Source organism: Peromyscus californicus, unplaced genomic scaffold (genome assembly GCF_007827085.1).
Source record: "Peromyscus californicus insignis strain IS unplaced genomic scaffold, ASM782708v3 Scaffold_21__1_contigs__length_65335640, whole genome shotgun sequence".
NCBI lineage: Eukaryota > Metazoa > Chordata > Mammalia > Rodentia > Cricetidae > Peromyscus > Peromyscus californicus.
The window spans coordinates 31,647,378-31,669,857 of NW_026294514.1; the positions used below are offsets into that span (position 1 = coordinate 31,647,378).

The window sequence follows — 22,480 nt, forward strand, 5'->3', positions numbered from 1 at the left end:
AAGCTTTATAGATCTGCAGAATGCCAGAACTACAGGGTCGTCGAGGCTAGATTTTAAAGGAAAGCCTGAGAGGAGGAAATGAGTAGCCCAAGGTCATCTCTAGTTCTGCAAACCACAGACTGAACAGGTTATATTTGGGAATATGTATGTATGTGTGCATGTTTGCATGTATATGTATACATATAGTATGTGTGTGTATACATACATGCATTTAAGAACAGTCAATGAAAAGGAGGTCATGAATTTGAAAGAGAGCAAGGAAAGGCATGTGGGAGGGCTTGGAGGAAGGAAAGGAAAGGGACAAATGATGTAATTATATTATAATCTCAAAAATAGAAGAAATAATAAAAAATACTTTCAATGGGGACCTCATACCAGCTTCCATTTGAATTTTGCATTGATTTTTAATCCTCATCTCTAGTTAAAACTGTTTTTATAATTCCTTCTCACTCTGAATAACAATGATAATTAATAATAATAATAGCAGTTCACATTTCCTGAGAGCTTCATTCTTATGAATGTGCATTAATTTAAAAAAATTTAGAAGTGAGAAGAAAGAATAATGTGGACGATACAAAAGACACTAATTTTGCTACTCTACCCCCCAAAGAGAGAAACCAAAGGGGACCTCAGGGCCTTGAACCCCATCCTCCCCCAACCTTCTGGGAGGGAACTGATGTCGGGTTGATGGAAGAGGTAGGTCAGCCTGCCCTGAAGGACTCTGCTGTGTTACAGTAGGGAGTTGTCTCAGAGAACCAGCTGACGCAGTTATTTGGAGAGGGGCCAGAGAATCCCTTGACAAGCATGAACGCTTCCTCATTAGCCCAGAATTTTGCTGTTCTCACCCAGAACACTGATGTTATGCTATGGGAGATATGGAAGGATTTGAGGATTCTCCTGATAGTTCACACTTATAGATGATAGAAGATCTGGGTTTTTGACTGTAAGTCTATTTGCCGGTAATGACTCTGTTTCTTTCCCCACTGTTCCTGGGCATTTTCAAAAGATCCATCTGGGAAGGTTGAAAAGGCAAATCTGTTCATCCAGGAGCCCATGTTTTCCCTAGTAATTCCAATAGTAATTCCCTAGTAATTCCAATAGTAATTCCCTAGTAATTCCAATGTCAATAGTCCATGTATTACACTCATTAACAAGTCTCCTTTCTATTTCAAGTTGACTTTCAGACATAGCATTTACATCTCTAAAGCACTCTCCAATCTATAAAGTGCCTACACATCCTCATTTATCAAATGCGATGCCTGGTCCAATACTCTAAACGGCCTCTGCAAGCCCTTCCATACCATCTGCAAGAACTGGTACCTACTCACTAAGAGGACCACTATGACAGCTCAGGTGAGCAGTACAGGGTACAGACACCTTTTCCTGTCACCTCAGATGGAGACAGCTCACTCCAAGGGCATGCTGGTTGCCCTTTATCTATGGCTATTAAGTGCAGGTACTGACCTTGGAGCCAGAAGATAAGAATATACAGGTAATGCTGTCAATGTAGGTAGGAGACTACTGAGGAGACTATGGGAACTCACCTAGAGTGTCAGCTCTCTGGGAACAGTCTTGGTTAGGAGTCTGGAAACTTGGTTTCTGGGCCTGACCAATGCCTAGACTTGTTGAATGGATGAGTATGGGGTGCCTGGACTTGTTGAATGGATGAGTATGGGGTGCCTGGACTTGTTGAATGGATGAGTATGGGGTGCCTGGACTTGTTGAATGGATGGCTATGGGGTGGCTGGACTTGTTGAATGGATAAGCACAGGATGCCTGGATTTGTTGAATGGGTAAGTACGGGATGCTTGGACTTGTTGAATGGATGAGTACATACTCCTGCACTTTTGTTTCTTAGTGACACGAAAGAACCGAACTAGATGAGTAATTTCATAATGTGGCCTTTGGAGCCCAGTGGTTTAGAAGAGGAACTCTGGGTGACATGATGAAGGAAAGAAGGAAGTGGGCAGAGGGATTTTCATATCCCCACTCTGTTTTGGCTATGGTCTCTTAGAATTTGTTTAGTTTTGTTTATCTAGGTTCTGTGTGAGCTCTCTGGAAACATAGGTTTTCGTATTAGACATTGTTTGCAGTGGATTCCCTACTCTTTAGATACCCTTCCATGTAAAAAGTAAATCTCTATGGTTGCCCATTGTAGCCTCTTTTCAAATTAACCACACTTACAGTTTTTCCATAGATGTTTAATATTTTATTTAATATTCATATGTTCATACAATGTGTTTGGATCAAACCACCCCACATTCTCTCCCTTCCAATTCCTCCCCGATTCCCCCACCCCTTTACTTTCCCCTCCAAATTTATTCCCTGTGTCTTTTCTCTGTCTCTGTGTCTTTCTCTCTAATACCCACTAAGCCTCCCTAGTGCTGTCGTCTACCAGAGTGTGAGGAGCCATCAGGTCCTGTGTCCCTGAAGAACACTGACACTCCCTCTCCTAGCAGCCACCAATTGCTCCTAGCTCCTCAGATAAGGGTGGGACTTCATGAGCCCCTCCACATCCAGGCACAGATTTTGGCTGGCTCCTTCTTGTGCAAGTCTTGTGCATGTAGTGCAAGGCACTCTGAGTTCGTGTGTGCAATGGCATTGTCATGTCCAGCAAATTCTACTTTGCTGCAAATGTCTAACGTCTCTGGCTTTTACCATCTTTTTGTCCCTTCCTGGTGACCCTGAACCTTGGCGGGAGGGGTTGTGGTACAGATTCCCATTTAGAGCTGAGCACTCCAATGTCTCTTATTGTTTGTACCTTGATTGGTTGTTGGTCTCTGTATTAGTCTCCATTTACCGCAATAGAAGCTCCTCTGATGAGGTTCAAGAGATGCTCTAATCTATGGCTAGACAGATAAGAACTTAGGGTGCAGTTTGTTACTATGTCCATTTAGCATAATTATAGTACTTGAGTTTCTCCTGGAGCCTGTTACTTAGCCAGCTACAGCTTTTTGGCTCAGGTTTTGGGTCCAGGCAGGATGCCATGTTGACCTTAGAGCAACAGGAGAATGATGCCCAAGGAGATGATGTATCCTGAGGCTTAGAGAAGTGTCTTACCCATCCAACCTGGTGCTGCTCACCGCAGAGTTTGTTCTAAGCAATGTGCCCAGGATAGGTCCGCTTCTATAATTTGTTCCAGAAGAATGCTTTCTCCTGGACTTCAGCTTCCTGTTCTGCAGCATGAGGTTGCTAGACTAGATTGTCTCTTGTGCACATAGTCTGGCAATTTATGTCCCATTTCTTATGCTATTGAAACGATTGAAATGAGCACTTTTGGGGGGATGATTAAAGGTTGCTCTATGAGAAAGAAAGACAAAAACTAGCCAGAGAAATGGGACTAAAGATTTCTCTTTTCTCAATGATGTTGGCCATGTTTCCAGATACTTAAATGTAAAATATGTGTCATTAAGTCACAACCTCAGTGCTAAGACTAGGAGACCTAAAGCAGATGGTTAAACAGCATGGACTTTAGAGTTTGTGCTCTAAACAATCTACCCATGCAATTTTCAAATAAGAATGAGTCCAAGTTTGACTGAAGATGAGTTTTAAGAGTGATTATTTGATTTTCGGTTTTGGAGAAAATGTGTTAAGAATGACTTTTCTGTCCTACAACTTTGTGTCATTCTTAAAACTACAAGTACAGGCTGGTGAGATGCTTCAGTGGGTAAAGGTGTTTGCCACTGTGCTTAATGACCTGAGTTCGATTCCCGGGGCCCACAGAGTGGAGAACCGTAGAAAGCGTTCATGTGTTTGTGCTGAGGCATCAACCGCTCCTAGTTAAAACAGGAGTGATGGACTGCGGCTTGCGGGTCAGTGGACGAGTGTGTGCAGAGCAGACACAAGACCCTGGCTTTGATCCTTGGCAAAACAATCAAACGCAGAGCAGATAGAAGAGACTTGCATTTCATGCTGGCTGGCCAATCAGAGTCTCCCAGCAGCTCCGTGTGTGGTGTGTGGGAAGAAACTTGGTTTCCCCTCTGGGACAGATGCCCCCTTCAGCCGCAGGATGAAGTCAGGCTGACCGTGGAGGACTCCTGGGGGACATTTTTTCCTGTCTGCCCAACGAACAGCTTGTTTTGTCCCTTTGCTTGCTTATTTGCTCCTCCCTGCCCCCCTGAGTTCCATTATCCTTTGGGTTTCTCATGGAAGGGTTTTGAACCTTGAAATGCTCCCAGTCTCTTTGGGTCTAGTGCCATCACGGTGAGGCAGGCAGCGTGCTGTCAGAGTCTACTCATCTGGGTTTGATTCTAGGATCCTCCACCCCGGAGTTTTGTGAACTCTGCCTCTCCCTGTCTCAGAAATCTCAACTGCAAGATGATGAATCATTGCAAAGATTAAACAAACTGGCTCGTGGAAAGGACTTGGCAGACAATAACAACGCTTCATCCAGCTGACAGTCTATCTGTTTCTCCATCCATCTATCTACTGACTTAGGCACCTATTTATTTTACCTCTTTCTTTGTGCAGCTCCATGTCTCTATAAACAATACCACATTCAAAAGAGAGAAGGGGTAGTGGTGGTGGGGGAGGGCGTCTGATTCTTTTATGGCAGTTGGCTTATTTTCCTTGCTTATGAAATGGTTCAGGTAACAAACAAGGCAGGGACCTATGTGGCCACCACAGACTTCGGATTCAGCTGACACAGATCCCACCCAAGCCTTGGCTTTTCTTCTTCCCTGCTGGCCTTTCTGCCCTCTTCAGAAGACAACAGCAGCTGGATTGAGATCTGCTGCCCGGTCAAGGTTTATAGTTGGATTATTACATTTATATACACCAATAATTCCCAGCACAAATGGGAATAAACAGTGCAAAATATATTTTTTATTTGATTTTCTTTCAGTGGCGTATTTTAATTGTTTAGAGGCATGTGTTACTTTTACTGTATTCACTTTAACATCTGTGTGATACTCGGTGTGTTCTTCTCTGGCCTTCCCTATCAGCTCTGCCTCACTCCACCTTCTCTTCTCTTCAGCTTTACCCTCCACACAATTAGCTGGAGGCTACATGTAAGTTAATAGATTGCATTGGATAGTTAAGACACATGTAGGTAAGGTTTAATTTACTTCTTCCCTAGGCCTACTCTTGTCTGTAGACAGAAGGGCAGGGTGTCCTTTTGAGAAGAACTTGAGCTCCAGACAGGCCTCCATTCTCTGTGACTTGTCATACCATTTTAGTAGCAGCCAACTGCAGAGTATCAGCACTGGACCACTGATCTCTGAGGGCCCCACCTGACATGGTCCAGCTACACGATATCCTTCTTTGGGTGCCCTCTGAGGGAGTGAAGCAAGTCTACTGTTCTCTCTGAGAATTCCCAGGACTCATCTTTCTTCCCTGAGAATGAATCCCTAGATCAGAGAACTGGATCCTATCCAAACCTCAAGCCAGTCCGACTCACCCACAGTCTTTGAACTCAGTGTTTGCTTCTTGCCTCCTTTTCCCCAGTGTCTAGTTACCGAGGCAAGAGGATGCTCTCTTTTAGGCTGCGTGTATGCTTAAGAGTTTTGGTGGGAGTGAGCGTGGGATGGAACCAACTGCAGATACTTGTTGGTTTGTTGTGGTGCAGATAGAGGAAAATACTCTAAGACAGTCACCAGAGGGGTGGTAGTGATGAGTCAGAAATTAGATGGATGCAGCTTGAGGTTGATACAAGCTCTTGTTGACAATGGTAGCCATCTTGTAAGGATGCTCTTTGTTCAGAAAAGTGGTAGAATACTGAAAAATTGAATAAATCTATTATATAGCATAGTCAGGCTCTGGATGGGCTCTGTGAGGAAAACTAATGTGAATAAGATGTTGTTCTCATAGCTAGGGGCTTATGGCCTGATAAAGATCACATTCTGCTTTACAAAAAACCCTTGATGTCTTCAGAAATGTAAGCTGCTTAGCAAAACATTTTTTGGGGGCAGAGATGGGCAACATATCCTTAGGCCAAAGGAAGGGGAGTGTTTTTAGGATGACATGAGGCCTTGTTTCTTACAGGAGGCCTTGGAGGCAGAAGGAAGTGAAGGCGTGAGGTGGGAAGAATGTGGAAGGGGTGAACACAGTTCCCAGAGGGAACTGTTTGGGAACCCAGCAGACAGCAGCTAGGGACACACGACCCGCAGAGCTGTCTGGGCAGTGTGGAGTGAATTCCAGCAGCACACGGCAGGGCACATGGACCTAAAGGGAACATCCCATTTCTCTGCCAAAGGACACATGCTTTTAGCTTCTCTGTTTACAAGGCTACAGACTTTAATGTGTCCACTGGCCTTCGTCCTTCCTTCCTACATCTATTGACGTGTCCTATGGTCCAAATCAACCTCAAGATGGGTGTGAGGATGCATCCATCCTTAGACCCCCATGCCACATCTAACCTGGTTCTACTGAGAGAAGACTAGCTGGTTCTGACTGGATGAGCGGTTTGGTGAACAAGCTCTTGTAGCACAGGGGGCAATTTCTCTTCTTACTAGAGGCTGGATAAGGTGCTGATGAGGAATGGAAGCAGGGGCTGAACATGCCTCATCTGTCCTTGGCCCATGACGGTACTGCCCTCACAGCTCAAGTTCGAACTCAGAAGGACAGTGCTCTTCATTGATTTTTCACTGGAGGCCTTCTCTTTCCTCAGTCGTTTTTCTGAGAGTTCGGCCATTGCTCTGGTACGGATAAGGAAAACACGTGACTCAGGAATTCTAGACCCTGGTCTCTACATTTGCTCTATCAAGTTCTCCCTTTCCTCTCTAGCCTTAAAAGCTGGAGGACACATTAATCTTTTCCCATCTCTGGGGCAGTTAGCGTCCATGTGGAAAGGAGGTATTCTCATCCAAACAGAGGGATCATTTTACAGGACATGGAGGAGTGCCTGGTGGGTAGAAAGTGGTCTTCTGTGTCCTGAAAATAATGTCAAGAAGGAAGGTGCAGTCTGACCTGGTAAGTGAAGTGGAAAGGGAGGGGCGATTAAGAGCGCTTGTTACTCTTAACTGAAGTTCCATTCACAGCACGCACACTGGATGGCTTAAAATTGCTTGTAACTCCGGTTCTAAGGATCCAGTTCTCTCTTCTGGCTTTAGCGGGCACTTACCCATCCACGGCTTGAGGGGCACCCACCCACCCACCCACCTACCCACCTACCCACCTACCTCTACACACAAATAAGCCAACTAAATCTTTAAACATACAAGAGGGAGAGGAAGACACTCTTTCTCTTTAGCCACTGGTACACTTTCCTCCATTTGTACTGTTCTCTGGGGCTTCCTTTAAACTACTTGTGTGCATAGATAGTTTTATATTCCTTATCTTCTGAATATACAGAAAGCAGGGAAGTACAGTGGGAAACCCCAGTCCTCAGGGGTCACATTGGGCACAGGCATAGGATTCAGTCTTTGTTCAATCTGCTTCAAGGCCCTGGTTATTTTTATGGCTGGTTAGCGGCATGTGACAGCATAGACCTGGCGATCATCTTACTATTTTTCTATAGCACCACCGTCAAAGCTAGTTACTTGACTCTTGAAAATTCCTTAGCGCCTTTCTGATTCTTCATCCATCAAATGGAAAAAAATCATAGTTGTTTTCCTTTCAGTATTGAGAGGAAGGAGATAATGATGAGAGCTGCACCAGTAGTAACAGAGAGTTATCGAGCAGTTACTGCATGCCAGGCAGCTAGCCAGAGGGAGCAGACTGGGACTGGAGCTCTGTTAAAGATCCATTCCCAAAGAATGGCCATCACATTGTCTTTCTGGCTACTTCCTGGAAGACCTTTGTCCTAGTTTAATTTATATTATTGAGGTATTTATATTACAATATAATAATCTATATTATTGACACAAAACAACTTAGGAAAGGGAGCTTGTGTTAGCTTACAATTTCATGATCTAGTCTGTCATTGTGGGAAAGTCAAGGCAGGATTGTCAAATAGTCATAGATCTATATTCAAGAGGAGAGAGAAATGAATCATACATGCTGGCTTCCTTGTGCTTAGCTTGATTTCTCCACTCATATAGTTCAAGATCTCTTGCCTAGGGCATGGTTTTACCCAAGTAACTGAATCTTGAAGACATTTTGCAGAGTGAAGGAAGCCAGTCATGAAGAACCCCACAGTTACAACTCCATCTCTCAAGATTTATTTTTTATATGTGTATGTGTCTCTGTGAGTATATGTGCATATGTGTTTTCATGTGCCCATGGAGAACGGAAGGTAGTGTCAGATTCCCTGGAGATGGAGTTAAAGGTGGTTGTGAGCTACCTGATGTGGGTACTGGGAAAAGAACTCGGGTTCTTTGCATGAGTAGCAGGTACTCTTAACTGCTGAGCCATCTCTCCAAGATTTGTTTAATTCATTTATTTTAAATTATGTGTCTCTGTGTGTAGGTATGTGCACATAAGTGCAGGTTTCCTCAGAGGCCAGAAGAGGACATTGGATGCCTCCGGGCCGGAGTTCCAGGTGCTTGTGAACACCTGACTTGGGTACTGGGTGTAGAACTGGTCTTCTAGACAGTCAGAAAGCCCCCTTCACTGCTGAGCCATCCTGCCAAGCCTCATGTCTGTGAATGTCAAGAATGGGCAGGTCCAAAGCAGAAAGCAGAGTGGATGTTGCCAGAGACTGCAGGAAGCGGGGATGGCAGTGAGTGCCAAGGAGTATGCTGTATGTCTCCGGGATGATGAAAGTCTGCTGGAATTAGCCAGTAAGGGATGCTAATATAATATTATGAGTCAATTAAAAGTCGACCGCTTTATATCATTTATAGTGGAAAACTTAATCATGAAAAAACTAGATCTCAATTTAAAAACATTAAGCATGTCAAGCATATGGTGCTGATAAGGACTTGTAGTACTAGCTAGTAAGGAGTAGTCAGCAGGTACCAGACACTGGGCAAAGCATTCACGCAGCCTTCCAGGAAACCCTGACAGTTTCAATCAATCAGGGCACCGATAACAGGATTGATGCCACACTGTCAAGTACACGGCTCAGTGCTGGCAAGTGGCAGAGTATGCAAAGGGTCCAGGCACGTGGTATAGGAAACTGTACTATTTCTCACCACCATGGAGATGCTTATGTTCCCACACCTAGACTTGGACAATCCAATCAAACTTTTTCCTGGTTTGATGAAAGAGGTAAAATTTACTCTCACTTCTAAAAAAAACACTGGCTTTTTTTTTTTTTGAAAGTCTCCCGTGTACCTGGCTGGCCTTGAACTTGATATGTAGCTCAGAACGACCTTGACCTTCTGACCTACCAGTCTCCAACTTCTGAGTTTCGGGATAATAGTCATGTGCAAACCTCACTTATACTTTTCTTGTTAACACACACACACACACACACACACACACACACACACACACACACACACACACACACACATTCTCTCTCTCTCTCCTTTCCCAGAAGAGTTTCCTTAAACACCCAGGCTTCCTCTGGGCCATTAATCATGCAGGCTGAGCCTGGCGACTGCCATGTTAGGTTATCAGTCAGGCTTGGAGAGTTTCGTGTGACCCTGCACCGAGCAGACACAGGCCTGTAGTACAGACTAAGAGTGTGACTGATTGTAGACAACATGTCTTTCCCAGTTCAAAGAGGAAGCCAGAGCTGATTGTTCAGCCACAAAGCTAGGATCTGACAAAGTCCAAAGCCCGTGTTTCTCTGCTTTTGACTTATTTTCCTTGCCATCTCCTCTGTGTTCTTTTGACCTTTTAAATTTGTAAGCTATCTATTGGCTTAGACTGCAAGACAGATATGTTTATTTGAATAAGTGAATCTGTCAATCAGTGGATGAACAGAAACAGATCAAACAAATATAGTCATCACACTCAAGGAGGCAAGGTTCAGGGAGTATGATGGGTTTGGGTGGAATCTGGGGAGTATTAACCCTGAGACACTTAGCTCTGAGTTTACCTGAGTCATGACTGGTCACAGCACTGCACGTGTCTTCTTCAATCTGCAGGAGACCCCAGCAGAACTGGGGTGCATTCGTCTCTGTTCACACTCACTGCTCGGCCTGCGCCAGCATTTCTGACATCATTTTTCTGCACGCGTGCTTTGAAGAATTATTTCTTGGGGTCAGAATGAGCTCACATTCTTGGCATGGCCCTGGCTATCGGGCGTCATTTCTAGTACCTGTGCCCTCTTTTCCTCCTTGTACATGTGACTTTTCACAATTATTTCCTTGCCTGAAGATCCACCTCTGGTAAGAGCAGGTCCCAGGGTGTCTGACAGGTAAAGGCAGATTGCATGACGTTTTTTGGTATGCTTCCTCAAGGACGAGTCCATTCCTTCTGTCTAGCTGGGCTGGCTCTGAAAATACAACTCTGTAAAGATAGACAGTCTTGGGACTAGCGGTGTAGCTCAGTGACTGATTACTTGTTTAATAGGCGTGTGTGTGCATGTGTGTGTATATGTGTATATCTCTATGTGTCTGTGTGTGCATGTGTGTGTATGTGTGTGTGTGCATGTGTGTATGTGTGTATTTCTCTATGTGTCTGTGTGTGCATGTGTGTGTATGTATGTATGTGTGTATTTGTGTATATGTATATGTGTATTTGCATGTGTATCTGTGTGTACATGTGTGTATGTATGTATATGTGTGTGTGTATTTGTATGTTTGTGTGTGTGTGTGTGTGTGTGTGTGTGTGTGTGTGTGTGTGTGTGTGTGAATCTTCAAAAAGAATAAAAGCAGAGTTCTTTCATGGCCTGCTCGCCTTGGGCTACCCCACGTGTTAGAATCCCAGCTCTGTCTGGAGGAGCCGGATGGAGAAAGGTGATGGGAACTGGCTGTCACAGGAAGCAGATCCCTGGAGGAAGGGAGATCCCCACTTCCTGCTATCCACAGTTTAGTCTGTTTTGCAAAAGCCCAGCACAAGCTGTGAAGTGCTCTTAAGTGCATGTGAGTCCCTTCCCAGAGAAAGGCACCTTAGGTCCATGCAAGAATCAGAGCTAAATGGATCTTGGTTTTGATTGGGTTCCTGTGCTACTGTCTGGTACTTAGAAGGTTTTAAGAAATCTTTTAAAAGCCTTAGAATACTGAAAAAAAAAAAAGCGTCAGTTCTGTTCTCAGCTGGAATCCCTGATGTTCTTCATCAGTACCCTCTTTCCAGCCTGACCTCTTCATTAGTGGGGCCAGAGGAAGTGACCAACAGCCGTTGAATACTGTGTATCCCGGGAAGGGAGGATGTGTCTGGCTCAGTTTCGGTAGGAGGTGGGACGGATTATCCCAGTTCCACTGCTTCCTGCTGGGTGACAGGACACGTTACCCTTTAAGCTGCATTGTCTGCATTTATATATATAAAAAAATACTGCTCATTGTCTTCATTAGCCTCTTGCAAAAATCAAATAAAGTATGAGAAGAGCCTCTAGTGCATTCTTCTTGTTATCCAGGTATCACATTCTTAGGCTCACTGTGGGCCAGGTACCACCTTAGGTGCTGGGAATGAAACAGTGAACAATAATTTTTGGTCTTCAAAGTTAAATTTAAGTTAGATGATGCGTGGAACATCCCTGTGCTGTCTCTTTGTATCCTCCTCCAGTGTTTCTAATGATGGTAGGGGGTAGATGCTATGTGCTTGGTACCACTCCAAGCTGGGACACACAGGATGGTCAGGCTGAAGAAGTGGGTCCTACAAGGCGGCGGCGCAGCCTTGGCTCTGGGTCCCACCACTCTTCAGATTGGTTCTCTAGAGGCACCATTACCTTGCCCTGTGATGAGATCTGGGGCAGATCCCGTAACTTTTCTAGTCAACTCCTGTTGGCCTGGAAGGATGACTCAATGATTTCAGAGCACTGGTTGTTCTTCCAGAAGCCTCGGGTTGGATTCCCAGCACCTGTTGGTACTGTGGGGAATGGAGACAGGGGGATGACTGGAGGAGCTTCCTTGCTCTGATGGTGTGGGACTTTGCAGTGCTACAGCAGTTTTGGGTTTACCCACACTCATATAAGTAACCCCTTGTCTAGGCTCTATAACGAAACCCAATAAACTCACTGGTCCCACCAACTTGGACCTTGATGCAGTTCTATTTGAGTCTGTCATTGACATCTATCTGGGGAGAAGAATTGTTGGTTTACTCCTCCCCAGGGAATGCCAATTCAATGCTATCTTATCGTTTTTATTTTAAGATTTGTTTTATTTATTTTCAATTGTGTGTGTGTGTGTGTGTGTGTGTGTGTGTGTGTGTGTGTGTGTGTGTGTGTGTGTGTGTGCATGTGTGTGGGTATGCGCACGTGAGTGCAAGTATTCAAGAGGTGTTAGATCCCCTGCAACTGGAGTAATGGGCAGTTGTGAGTCTTCTGATGTAGGTTCTGGGAACTGAACTTGGGTCCTCTGTGAGAACAGTCAGTTCTCTTAACCGCTGAGCCATCTTTTCAGTCCCGCCTTATAGGGTTTTTATGAGGCTTAAATAGGATAAAAATCTAAGAAGTGCTTAGAGCAATTCCTGGTACATTGTAGGTATTATCCAAATATTTGCTAAATAAATGCCAGGCAAAAAGTTTGAAAAATAGAAAATAAATGGGAGCTAATAACAGCATCAATCTTTACTGTCATGAGTTGTGGGTTCTTTCCTCACAACCATCTCTGGACGATGTCTAAGATGTCATGATCATAGCTTTGTTCCCCTGAGCACAGCTGGTTGTTATAGGGAGGACCTGGAGGTCGTACTACATACCTGGCAGATACCCAGCCCTGTCCCTGTCTTATTCCAAGTGCTAGGAATGTTGAGAACTATGCGTTCAGGGAGGATGACTCAGGGATGACCCAGCCCAAGCCTTCCCAGATACAACTTCTCAGAAAGAGTTTCTGGGAGAGCAGAAGCAGTGGTGGGCACAGGGAATTTTGTTCTGCAAAGCTCTGTCAGACCTGCAGCCCAGGCTGCTCAGGAGCGGGAGAGTGGGACACTGCTGAGGATCTTGGCACAATTAACGATCCTTTTCTCGACATGCTTGCCTCTTGACATGCTTGAGGGTGGCTAAAACAAAAACAGAAATTATGCAATGGGGCCAGTCACGTAGCCTGGGTGAGGAAGAGCTGGGTCAGATCTCTGCCCTCTGTGCTGATGTTTCATCCGATGAGATTCATGGTTCTGCTGTTATCCCAGCCTAGACTTTGTTTAGTCACAGAAGCTGTTAACATAATTTCAGAGATGTGTGGCCAGGGACTCTTGGGTCATCTGGTGAAAATGACGTCACCAGGAAATGAAAGTACTCAGAGACTCAAAGCTCTAGAGAAAGTGTGTGTCGGGATGAGCCAGAGGGAAGAGAAAGAAAGAAAACAACCTACCACGTCAAAACATGAGACCACAGACAAGCTGTGCATGTAGGCGAAAGGGAAATGGCTCTATTTGGGGTCACATGGATATAGGGCAAGGGTACTACTCTTTCACCGACATACTCTTTCTAGAATATTCTAAGAAGGGACAGCTTCTAATCTGAGAATAGCATGAACTTCAGGAAAAACAATTTGAAATGGAATGTTCGTACTTACGTTTGAGTACTTGGTCATCTAGCTATATATATTTTTAAGGCTTATACAGACCCCAGAGAAGTTGGATAAATACCAAACTTTCGTTTTCTGCTATCTCCGAATTGCTTTTTGGTTTCCCTTTGTGAGACAAAGGAGAGTAGAAGCAAGCAGGCGTTGGTGTTACACAGACCTCTGTTCTAATCTTGATTCTACAGGGAGAGAAGGGTCACTGGGAAAGCCCCTGCCGCTCAAGCCCCCGAGCACAAGGACTTGAGTTCGAGTCTCAGCAGTCATGTAAAATGCTGGATGCCTTGGCACACATCTAGAATTTCAGAGCTGGGGAGGTTGAGATAGGAAAAAAAATCTCTGGACCTCAATGGCTAGCCAGTCTAGCTAAATCAGTTAGGTCAAGGTTAACGGAAAGACGTTATCTGGAAGAATAAGGTGGAGAGCAGTTGAGAAAGGCACACAACACGGCCCTCTAGTCTCCATATGCATAAGTACATATGTGCATTCATGTACGCATGCAGAAAAGTACACAGACACACAGGCACACACACACAAGTACACACACAGGCACATAGGCGCACATACACACACACACACACACACACACACACACACACACACACACACACATACGCACTCCTGAATCTATCATTAATGGCCCGACTTGGGGAAAATTGCTTTAGTCTTTGGCCTTTTCAATTTCTTTTTAATGAAATGGTTATAATACTTCACAGGGTTGATGTGAGTTTGGTACCGAATAGACACCCAGGTAAATAATAATTTTTCTTTTCTTTTTTTTTCTTTTTAAAGATAGCATCTTACCATGTAGCTCTAGCTAGCCTAGAACACACTATACAGACCAGGCTGGCCTCGAACTTACAGAGATCCGTATGCCTCTGCTTCCTGAGTGCCAGGGATCAGCCCAGCTGGGTATTGACTGTAGCGTATCTCACACTTATTTAAAATGGCATTTTTTCTTGGTTTTTCGAGACAGGCTTTCTCTATGTAACAGTGCTAGTTGTCCTGGAACTCGCTCTGTAGACCAGGCTGGCTTTGAACTCACAGAGATCCGCCTGCTTCTGCCTCCAATTTAAAGTGATTTCATCAAAAGGCGGAATATAGAGTTGAGAAATAGACCTGGACATATAAAGTTAATAATTACTTTTTAAAGATTTATTTATTTTTATTTCTTAAATTATGTGTATTTTTGCATGTCTGTGTGTGGGTACCCACAGAGTCCCGAAGAAGGGGTCAGATCCTTTCACATCGGAGTTACAGATGGTTGTGAGCTTCCTGACATGAGTACTGGAAACCAAACTTGGGGCCTCTGCAAGAGCAATACCTGCACCCCTAACTACTGAGCCATCTCTCCAAGCCCCGTGGTTGTTAACAACAGTTCAAAATAATCCAATAGGGAAGCAGAATCTTTCCAACAAGTTCTGCTTGGACAGCTGGACTTCCACACATTAAAAAATTAGGACCGTGGGCTGAGGAGGTGGCCTCGTGGGTAAAGCCCTTTCTGTACAAGCATGAAGACCCAAGCTTGCACCCCCAACACCCATGTTGGGGACACCAAGCCAAGTGCTTAGAAGACAGAGACAGACAGATGCCTTGGTCTCAGTGGCCAGCCAGCCTGGTCAAAACAGTAAACTCCAGGTCCACCGAAAGACCCTGTCTCAGAAGATTGTGTGTGTGTGTGTGTGTGTGTGTGTGTGTGTGTGTGTGTGTGTGTGTGATTGAAGAAGACATCTCAGTGTCGATTGCTGGCTTCCACATACACTCACAGTTGTGAGCATACTTACACACACATGTGCAACGCACACACATACCTTGACTCATACTTTCCATCATAAAATGAAATTAGCTTGAAATAGATTGTGGTTTCAGCTATAAAACAACTATGAAAACCCTAGAAAAATTGAGTGAAATTCTAGAGGACAATGGTTTAAGGAAACGTTTCTTGGACAAGATTCATAAGGCACATCCATAAACACCTGGGAGAAGTTGGTCCAGAATTAAGACACATTTCCATTAAGAAAATGGAAGTGTTAGCTGCAGCATGGATATGGGTTTCTGATATTGGTTCATTTCCTTATTATGGCTGCCTCCTGAAGCTGTGGCACAAAGTGAATGATTATTGACTCTCATGCCCAGACAGAACACACCTTCTAGAAGGTCGCTCAGTTCTCTCATTAACACCATTGCCCAGAGCCACTGTTCTTACCACCTGGCTCTGAAGAAGTCCTGGGAAGAAGACCGAGTGAGGCTAGGTGCTTGCAAGCCCAGATCTTGAGTTTCATTCCCAGCGTGGGGGAGGTTAGCAAGGAAGAGCGGGGATGGAGAGTCTGGAGAGAGATGTCTGTACACTAGGAAGCTACCAGAAGCCTTAGGTAATGGCTGGGGCGGGGAGGTTACCCAACCATGACAGCAAAACACATAAATTGAGCAATCATCTCTGCCTGACGACAGTACTCAATGCTTTCCTTGAATTGCTTCCTAGAGAGATAGATCCCTGCAGCGCTCGGGGGCATCAGAGGTCACAGGGTCACCAACAGGCAGTCTGTGGTTTCATGGGTCCTTCTTTCTCTGATGCCTGTGAGAATCCCTGTACTGGGCTTGACTCTCGCTGTTTCTAGTTTCTTAGTCCTTTGGTCTCCTTTCTAGATTTGTTCCAGAAGACAGTTCTGTTCTTGTTTTTAGTGCCTTGGGGCTGTAGGCTCAGGCCTGGGATTAATTTTGTTAGCTACTCAGCCTCTACTTGTCTTTCAGACACCTGGCTGTGTAGCTACCCCTTCTTAAACCTGGCGACACATATTCCTACCTGTCTTTTCCAGTTTGCAGTGCCTGGCAACCTCCCCTCCCCCGGTGATGACTATCCATCCCAAGGTACATGAGCAATAATACTATGGCAAATACCAATAGGAATGCTTCTCATGGGTCCTTCCTACTCCAGTCTTCCAGATGAGCCACCACAGGCACATATGGATGGACGTTTGCCAGCATCTATGTGGAGGATGGCTGGAAAAGGCCAGGTCTACCATGTGGCTGTTCAGTTTTGAACAGGCAGAGTGGTGAGCCCAACTGTACTGATATGAGCAAGATGTCACTGCATGAATGACTTTGGTGTTGGGATCAATGGCAGGTAACACCTCAGTGCCAGCTGGGGAGTTTTGGCGTGACCACAGACCAAAGCATCAGATGAGTAGTCCAGGATCACGGACCCTTAGTTCAACTCTTTTCCCAGGATGCCCGTCAGAATTTGCCTCAGTCACGGACCCAGACTCACAATGACAGTTTTAGCACATGGACCATATGTGCTTTGTCCAGTCAGAAGAAAGTTGCCATTGCTCTCCTATCTTCAACTTGCTGACAGTAGACCCAACAGTGATGTTTTGTTTAGAGTTGGCTTGCCAGTCCTGCTGCAGCTCCTAGATCAGAGGCTGCTGGAGGTAAAGGCCAATTTGCTGCCAGTTTACTTGGACTTAGAATGACAGCCTTTTAGAGTAAACATCCCAGGAAGCAAGTGACTTGGTGACCAAGTCCTTGGTGACTCTTCCCATGTCACTCACAGCAGCCTTTTAAACATAGGGCCCACTTCAGTATTTAGAACTTAAACTGTGTTTGGGGGCTCACTGAGAGAATGCCTGCTTCTCTCATGACCTGCCTGAGATACATAGCCATGTGTGAACAGTCCGTGTGGCTGCTTCAGAGGCAGGATGGAGCTCTCAATGGCTCTCACCAGTACGTTTCTACTTCACACAGATCACTAAAGAGCATCTGGAAGATTTTTGTTTTCCTACAGGGCTTATGTTTGTAGCCCAGACTGACATTGAACTCACGGTCCCCTTGCTTCAGCCCCTCAACTACTGTATTACAGATGTCCACCAATCCCTGGGTAGAATCTAAAAGATTCTATCAAGAATGTATTTGTGAGCTTGGTGTGGAGGCAGGTAGAACTTCTATGCTTTTAAAGGGCTAACCTGCACTAGCCAACCTTTGGTGTGGAGGCAGGTAGAACTTCTATGCTTTTAAAGGGCTAACCTGCACTAGCCAGCCTTTGGTGTGGAGGCAGGTAGAACTTCTATGCTTTTAAAGGGCTAACCTGCACTAGCCAACCTTTGGTGTGGAGGCAGGTAAAACTTCTATGCTTTTAAAGGGCTAACCTGCACTAGCCAGCCTTTGGTGTGGAGGCAGGTAGAACTTCCATGCTTTTAAAGGGCTAACCTGCACTAGCCAGCCTTGCATTTTAGAGTGGTTAAGAGGAAATGAACTTAAAATACGATTCTTAGGACTCTGCTTGCTGAACAGTCCTGTCCCTCACTAGCCACCAATTTTATTGTACTAGTCCAAGGCATCGAATAACGAAGGGCTTATCAATTAGTGGAAGAACTTAAAACGGAAGCCATTATTCCTTCACTATAAATTCTGCCCTTGATTTCATTCAACTGTCTTTCATTCTCATGACAGGATTGGATTTCCTGTGAAAACCTATGGATGACATACTGGTTATTTCCTGCAAGGAAAACGAAACATAAACTCCTTGTTAGTGAGAGTAGGCTTTGGGGTAGCATCTCAAGCGGAGCACGCTCTTTCCTCTGCACATCGTTTTGACCACCTGAAGAAGCCGTTTGCTCTGAGCTGGGGCGGGAGGAGCAAGAGGCTGCTACCTCCCCCTTTTTCCTCTCCACAGCTGCAAAGTTCAGAGAGTTGAACTGCAGTGCTTCGAGTTCACTGCTCGCCCCGCCACAGTCAACCTCTGTTGTAAATTTTCCTCCCGGAACACGTGACGATGCATTTCTTGACTATATATCCCAAGGACAGCAGCGGGGCTGTCAGAGCGCAGAGCCAGACACAGAAGAAAAACGTCCTCCGATTCAGCCATTTAGGAGTTCCACACTTGGGACGAACTGTCAGCTTTCGGTAAGTTAGCGAGGCTCCTTCTTTTCCGAGACGTTCAAGACGGATAGTTTTAACTATTAATAGGGGAAGTTTTCTTGCTTTTTTTTTCTTCTTTTAAGGAAGCTTTACTTTGAATTTAAGAAAGTTGAAGCTTTTGAAACAAAATATTAAGTTTGCTCTTGTCTTGCCCGTTAAAGCATGCCTTTCAAAGTTATTATTTTTTCTAAGAATCTCTATATGGTATATAATATTTAAAGTTTGGAACTAATGCATGGTTATTTTTTGAAATGCAAATAAAGTCTATCTATCTATCTATCATCTATCTATCTACCATTTATCTTTCTATCTGATGAAAGTTTTTCCTCACTCTTCTTTCATTCCCTCCCTTATTTTCTCTGACTTGCTCCAAGCTCTCAGAGCTAACCTCTGTTAACTGTTTGATGAGATGCCTTACATCTGCTATTTCTCTCATTCCTGTTCTTAATTACTTCTTTTGATCTATTGCAACTTCCTGAGCCATGTGCTTGGCTTCTGCTCTACTGTGGCTCCATGTGGAAGGTCTAACTTGCAGCTTTCTCCCCAGACCCCGGCTGTGTGAGCGGCATCTCAATGCTGAGGATGGAGCCTCTGAACAGTACACACCCCAGCGCTGCAGCCTCCAGCAGCCCCCTCGAGTCCCATGTGCCTAGTAACAGCAGTGGTAATGGCAATGAATACTTCTATATTCTGGTCGTGATGTCCTTCTATGGCATTTTCCTGATCGGAATCATGCTGGGCTACATGAAATCCAAGAGACGGGAGAAGAAGTCTAGCCTCCTGCTGCTGTACAAAGATGAGGAGAGGCTGTGGGGGGAGGCTATGAAGCCGCTGCCCATGATGTCGGGCCTGAGGTCAGCACAGGTGCCCATGATGCTGAATATGCTGCAAGAAAGTGTGGCGCCTGCACTGTCGTGCACCCTCTGCTCAATGGAAGGGGACAGTGTGAGCTCTGAGTCCTCTTCCCCAGATGTGCACCTCACTATCCAGGAGGAAGGAGCTGACGACGAGCTGGAGGAGACCTCTGAGACACCGCTCAATGAAAGCAGTGAAGGGTCTTCAGAAAACATTCATCAGAATTCCTAGCACCCCCAGGCCTCTGGAGGTGGCTCCGTAAGCCACGCTTGACAGAGGAAAGGCTATGTGAAGTGCCTGGTTTCACTTTTGCTCTGCAGCTGCCACTTTGAACAGACTGTGGGCAAGCCCCCAAAATGGGGGAGGGAGAGACAAGGCTCAACTGGAGTCCTGGAGGTTCCTGTGGTTCGGACCCATCACTGCATGACCATTTACTCTGGGGTCTGGGTGTTGGGGTCCCTGTTCAGCATCTGGCTGGATAATGTGTTGTTTTTCACTGGATGCCCTGGGTAACTTCTACAGCATCTGTCTGTGCCCAGGGCTGACAACTGCCCAGGGCAGGCTGAAGGACTCCTTTTGATTTGCTTAATTTGCCTAGAGCTTTGTTCTTCTAGATCTGATTGGCTGTAAGTATCTTTATTGTGCGCCTGTGGCATTTGGTCACAGAGAATTACACGTGTCTTTTGGAGGTCTTTTGGATTAGGAGGGGGAATGCTTGATGGGGAATTTTTGATATGGAGAAAGCTGGAGGAAGAACCCAGACTGTTTGCACAATGCGAGGAGAAAAAGCAGTGTGTACATATGTCCACATTAGCTGGGGCTATAAGCTATGACCTAGTTTGAGCTTCTGTCTCACCTGTGAGCTTCAACTCTGACTTGTGACGGTACAGCATTGCAGGTGAGCATGGCTTTCTCTGTCAGTGAGCTTCCTCAGACTCAAAGCCTATGTTCAGGATGACTCTTCAGGGTGGTTCTCCTGACCTTTACAGATTGGGTAATGGTAGGGGTTACCCAAGGCCAAATCATCGATGGTTCTGCTGTGGCTCTTTTTCCCAGCCTGGTTTTCCGAGGCCAGAGAGGACACATGTGGGCCTCATCATGTGGGGTTTTGTCACATAGCTGAGACCTAGAAGGGCATATTCAGGAGAGATTGAACAGGGCTGGGGTCCAAACACTGTGCTTCCTGATCTGAGCCCTGACGATCATTTACTGTGTGGTCCTGGGCATGTCATCATAAGGTTCATTGCCCTCATGAGGCTCCTGAGGCTGTGCAGCCTCAGGGGGCTGGGAGGACATCTTTAGACTTTGTTCTGTGTGATCAACCCTCCACAGCCTGGTGTGAGGAAGTTTGGACCAAGTATTTCCCCTTTGGCTACTTGGTCTGGAGAAGGATGTGTTGACTTAAAGGCGTAGTTGGAGACTAGATAGTGTGACTGGGGAATTTGGGGCTGATCAGCAGCCTCCTTACTGTAGCTTTCCCAGGATGGGACCGAGGAGGGAGATAGCATAGCTTCCTCTGCAGAATTCCTTGGATGGGAGGATGTTAGCACTCCCGGCTGGGGGAAAGAGAAGGCTAAAAGGAGGTTCTCAGGACCGCCTGCCAGTGTTCTGTGTGGCCAGAGCAGGCTCTTTTGCCCACTGCAGACCTTTAGAAGGAAGCAGAAAACCCCCAAAAGGCCAAGTTTGACTCTAGGGAAAAACCTTTTTAATTTTTATTTATCCTAACTCTCCCTAGATTGGAGACAAAGCAGTTACTACTGTCCCCATGAGGGACTCACAGTATAGGAGCTGGTTTTTCAATCAGTTTTTGACACAGAGGTAGAGGTAATTTATGTCGGAGGGGGAAAGGGGCCTTCTGTTCACTTTAAGATTCAGAGTGTGGATCAACTCCAAAGGGGGCCGTTGAAGTTGAAAGAAGCCAAGTTAAGTTTGGCCTCTTGCCTGGAATCACTTGAATTCTGAAACTTTACTGCGACAGACATGTGCATGGTCACATTTTCCATTGCTTAATCCTGGTTTGGTGCAAGTCTGTCTGCGCCTGTTACAAAGTGATGTATATACTTCCTTTCAGTACATTGAGTTGTAGACAATTGTCTTTTGTATTTAATGGTTTGTAATTTTCACAATATTTTTTAATTTAAATAAACACATTTTCCCTGAGAAGTCTTATTTCTTTGATCCTATAATATGTGTGTGTGTGTGTGTGTGTGTGTGTGTGTGTGTGTGTGTATTTATATAATTCCAAGTTTCTATGCTATTGCAAGCTGTTACTGGATTCTACTCATTCTGGGGTCAGGCATGTCTTTTGCCACAGGGTGAGCATGTAGTATCATTTTAACCTTTGATCCACTTTGTAGGAATTGGAAAAGAAGCCAAGGATGGTCTTACATCACCTTCTGAAAAGGCCCAGGAGCTTTTGGACTTGAATGTGAGTGGCTTGGCAAGTGCAGCTAAGATGTCTGTCCAAATTTGGTTGCAAGCGAACGTTTGATTTGCACACTGACTTGGCCCACGTCATCCACATGTGTGGCCCCAGCAGTGCAGGCTTAATGGGCAGGGAGTTGCCACATGAACAGACTTATGAACGCAATCAAACGCAAAGTCCACAGCTGGTGTTCCGTTTCAACTCCTCCACAGTAAGAATGACTTCTAGGTCTCTCCCTCTTAGTCTTGCTGTATCTCTGTCTCACAGGCTGAGACATGGCCAGCCTGGGCAGCTTCACCTTTATTAGTTTATTTTCATAGTCAGAAGTGCTACAGAAAAATGACCAAAACCTATGATCCAATTTCAAACCAAGAAGACAAGGGGGAAATCTCCTTCCTTTTACGTGTGTGTGTTTCTTGTGAGTTTCACTTTTTTTTTTCTGTTTTAAGGAAATGTTTCCATAGGTTTGCAAATAGTTACCTAAAAAGGATTGATCTGGTAATGGAGCAGAGGAGTCTGGATCCTTCTGGAATAACACAGCAATGGCCTCAATCCACCATCTGGTATCATTGATAAGCGACATGAAAAGAGTAATGTTAAAGATAGAAAAATCCTTCACCTCCGTTTCTATTCATTCTTGGTAAGGAAATAGTTAAGAAAACTTTTTTGTTGCGATGGGCGGAAGAAGAGGGAATTCTAAACTGTAATTGTCCTAAAAATATGCAGAGTACACTGTGTCGTTTTAATGGAATATTTGTTTTCTTTAAAAGAAAAAAAAAACTTCTAAGCAGAACCTAAGGCCCAAGGGGTTTAATCTGTGTGGATTTACTCA

The 22,480-nt window shown here is 45.0% G+C and overlaps 1 protein-coding gene across 2 annotated transcripts in view; it reads left to right on the forward strand.

Annotated features, from left to right (window-relative positions):
• Positions 1-21,380, forward strand: part of Kcne4 (potassium voltage-gated channel subfamily E regulatory subunit 4) — a 70,395-nt gene extending 49,015 nt beyond the window's left edge. For both annotated transcript variants that reach the window (XM_052749985.1, XM_052749986.1), the window contains 2 exons: positions 17,901-18,353; positions 18,916-21,380. In XM_052749985.1, coding sequence (XP_052605945.1) covers positions 18,942-19,454 — 513 coding nt within the window. In that variant the 5' untranslated portion in view covers positions 17,901-18,353; positions 18,916-18,941 and the 3' untranslated portion in view covers positions 19,455-21,380. The remainder of the gene's footprint in view (positions 1-17,900; positions 18,354-18,915) is intronic.
• The last annotated feature ends 1,100 nt before the right edge of the window (positions 21,381-22,480 follow it).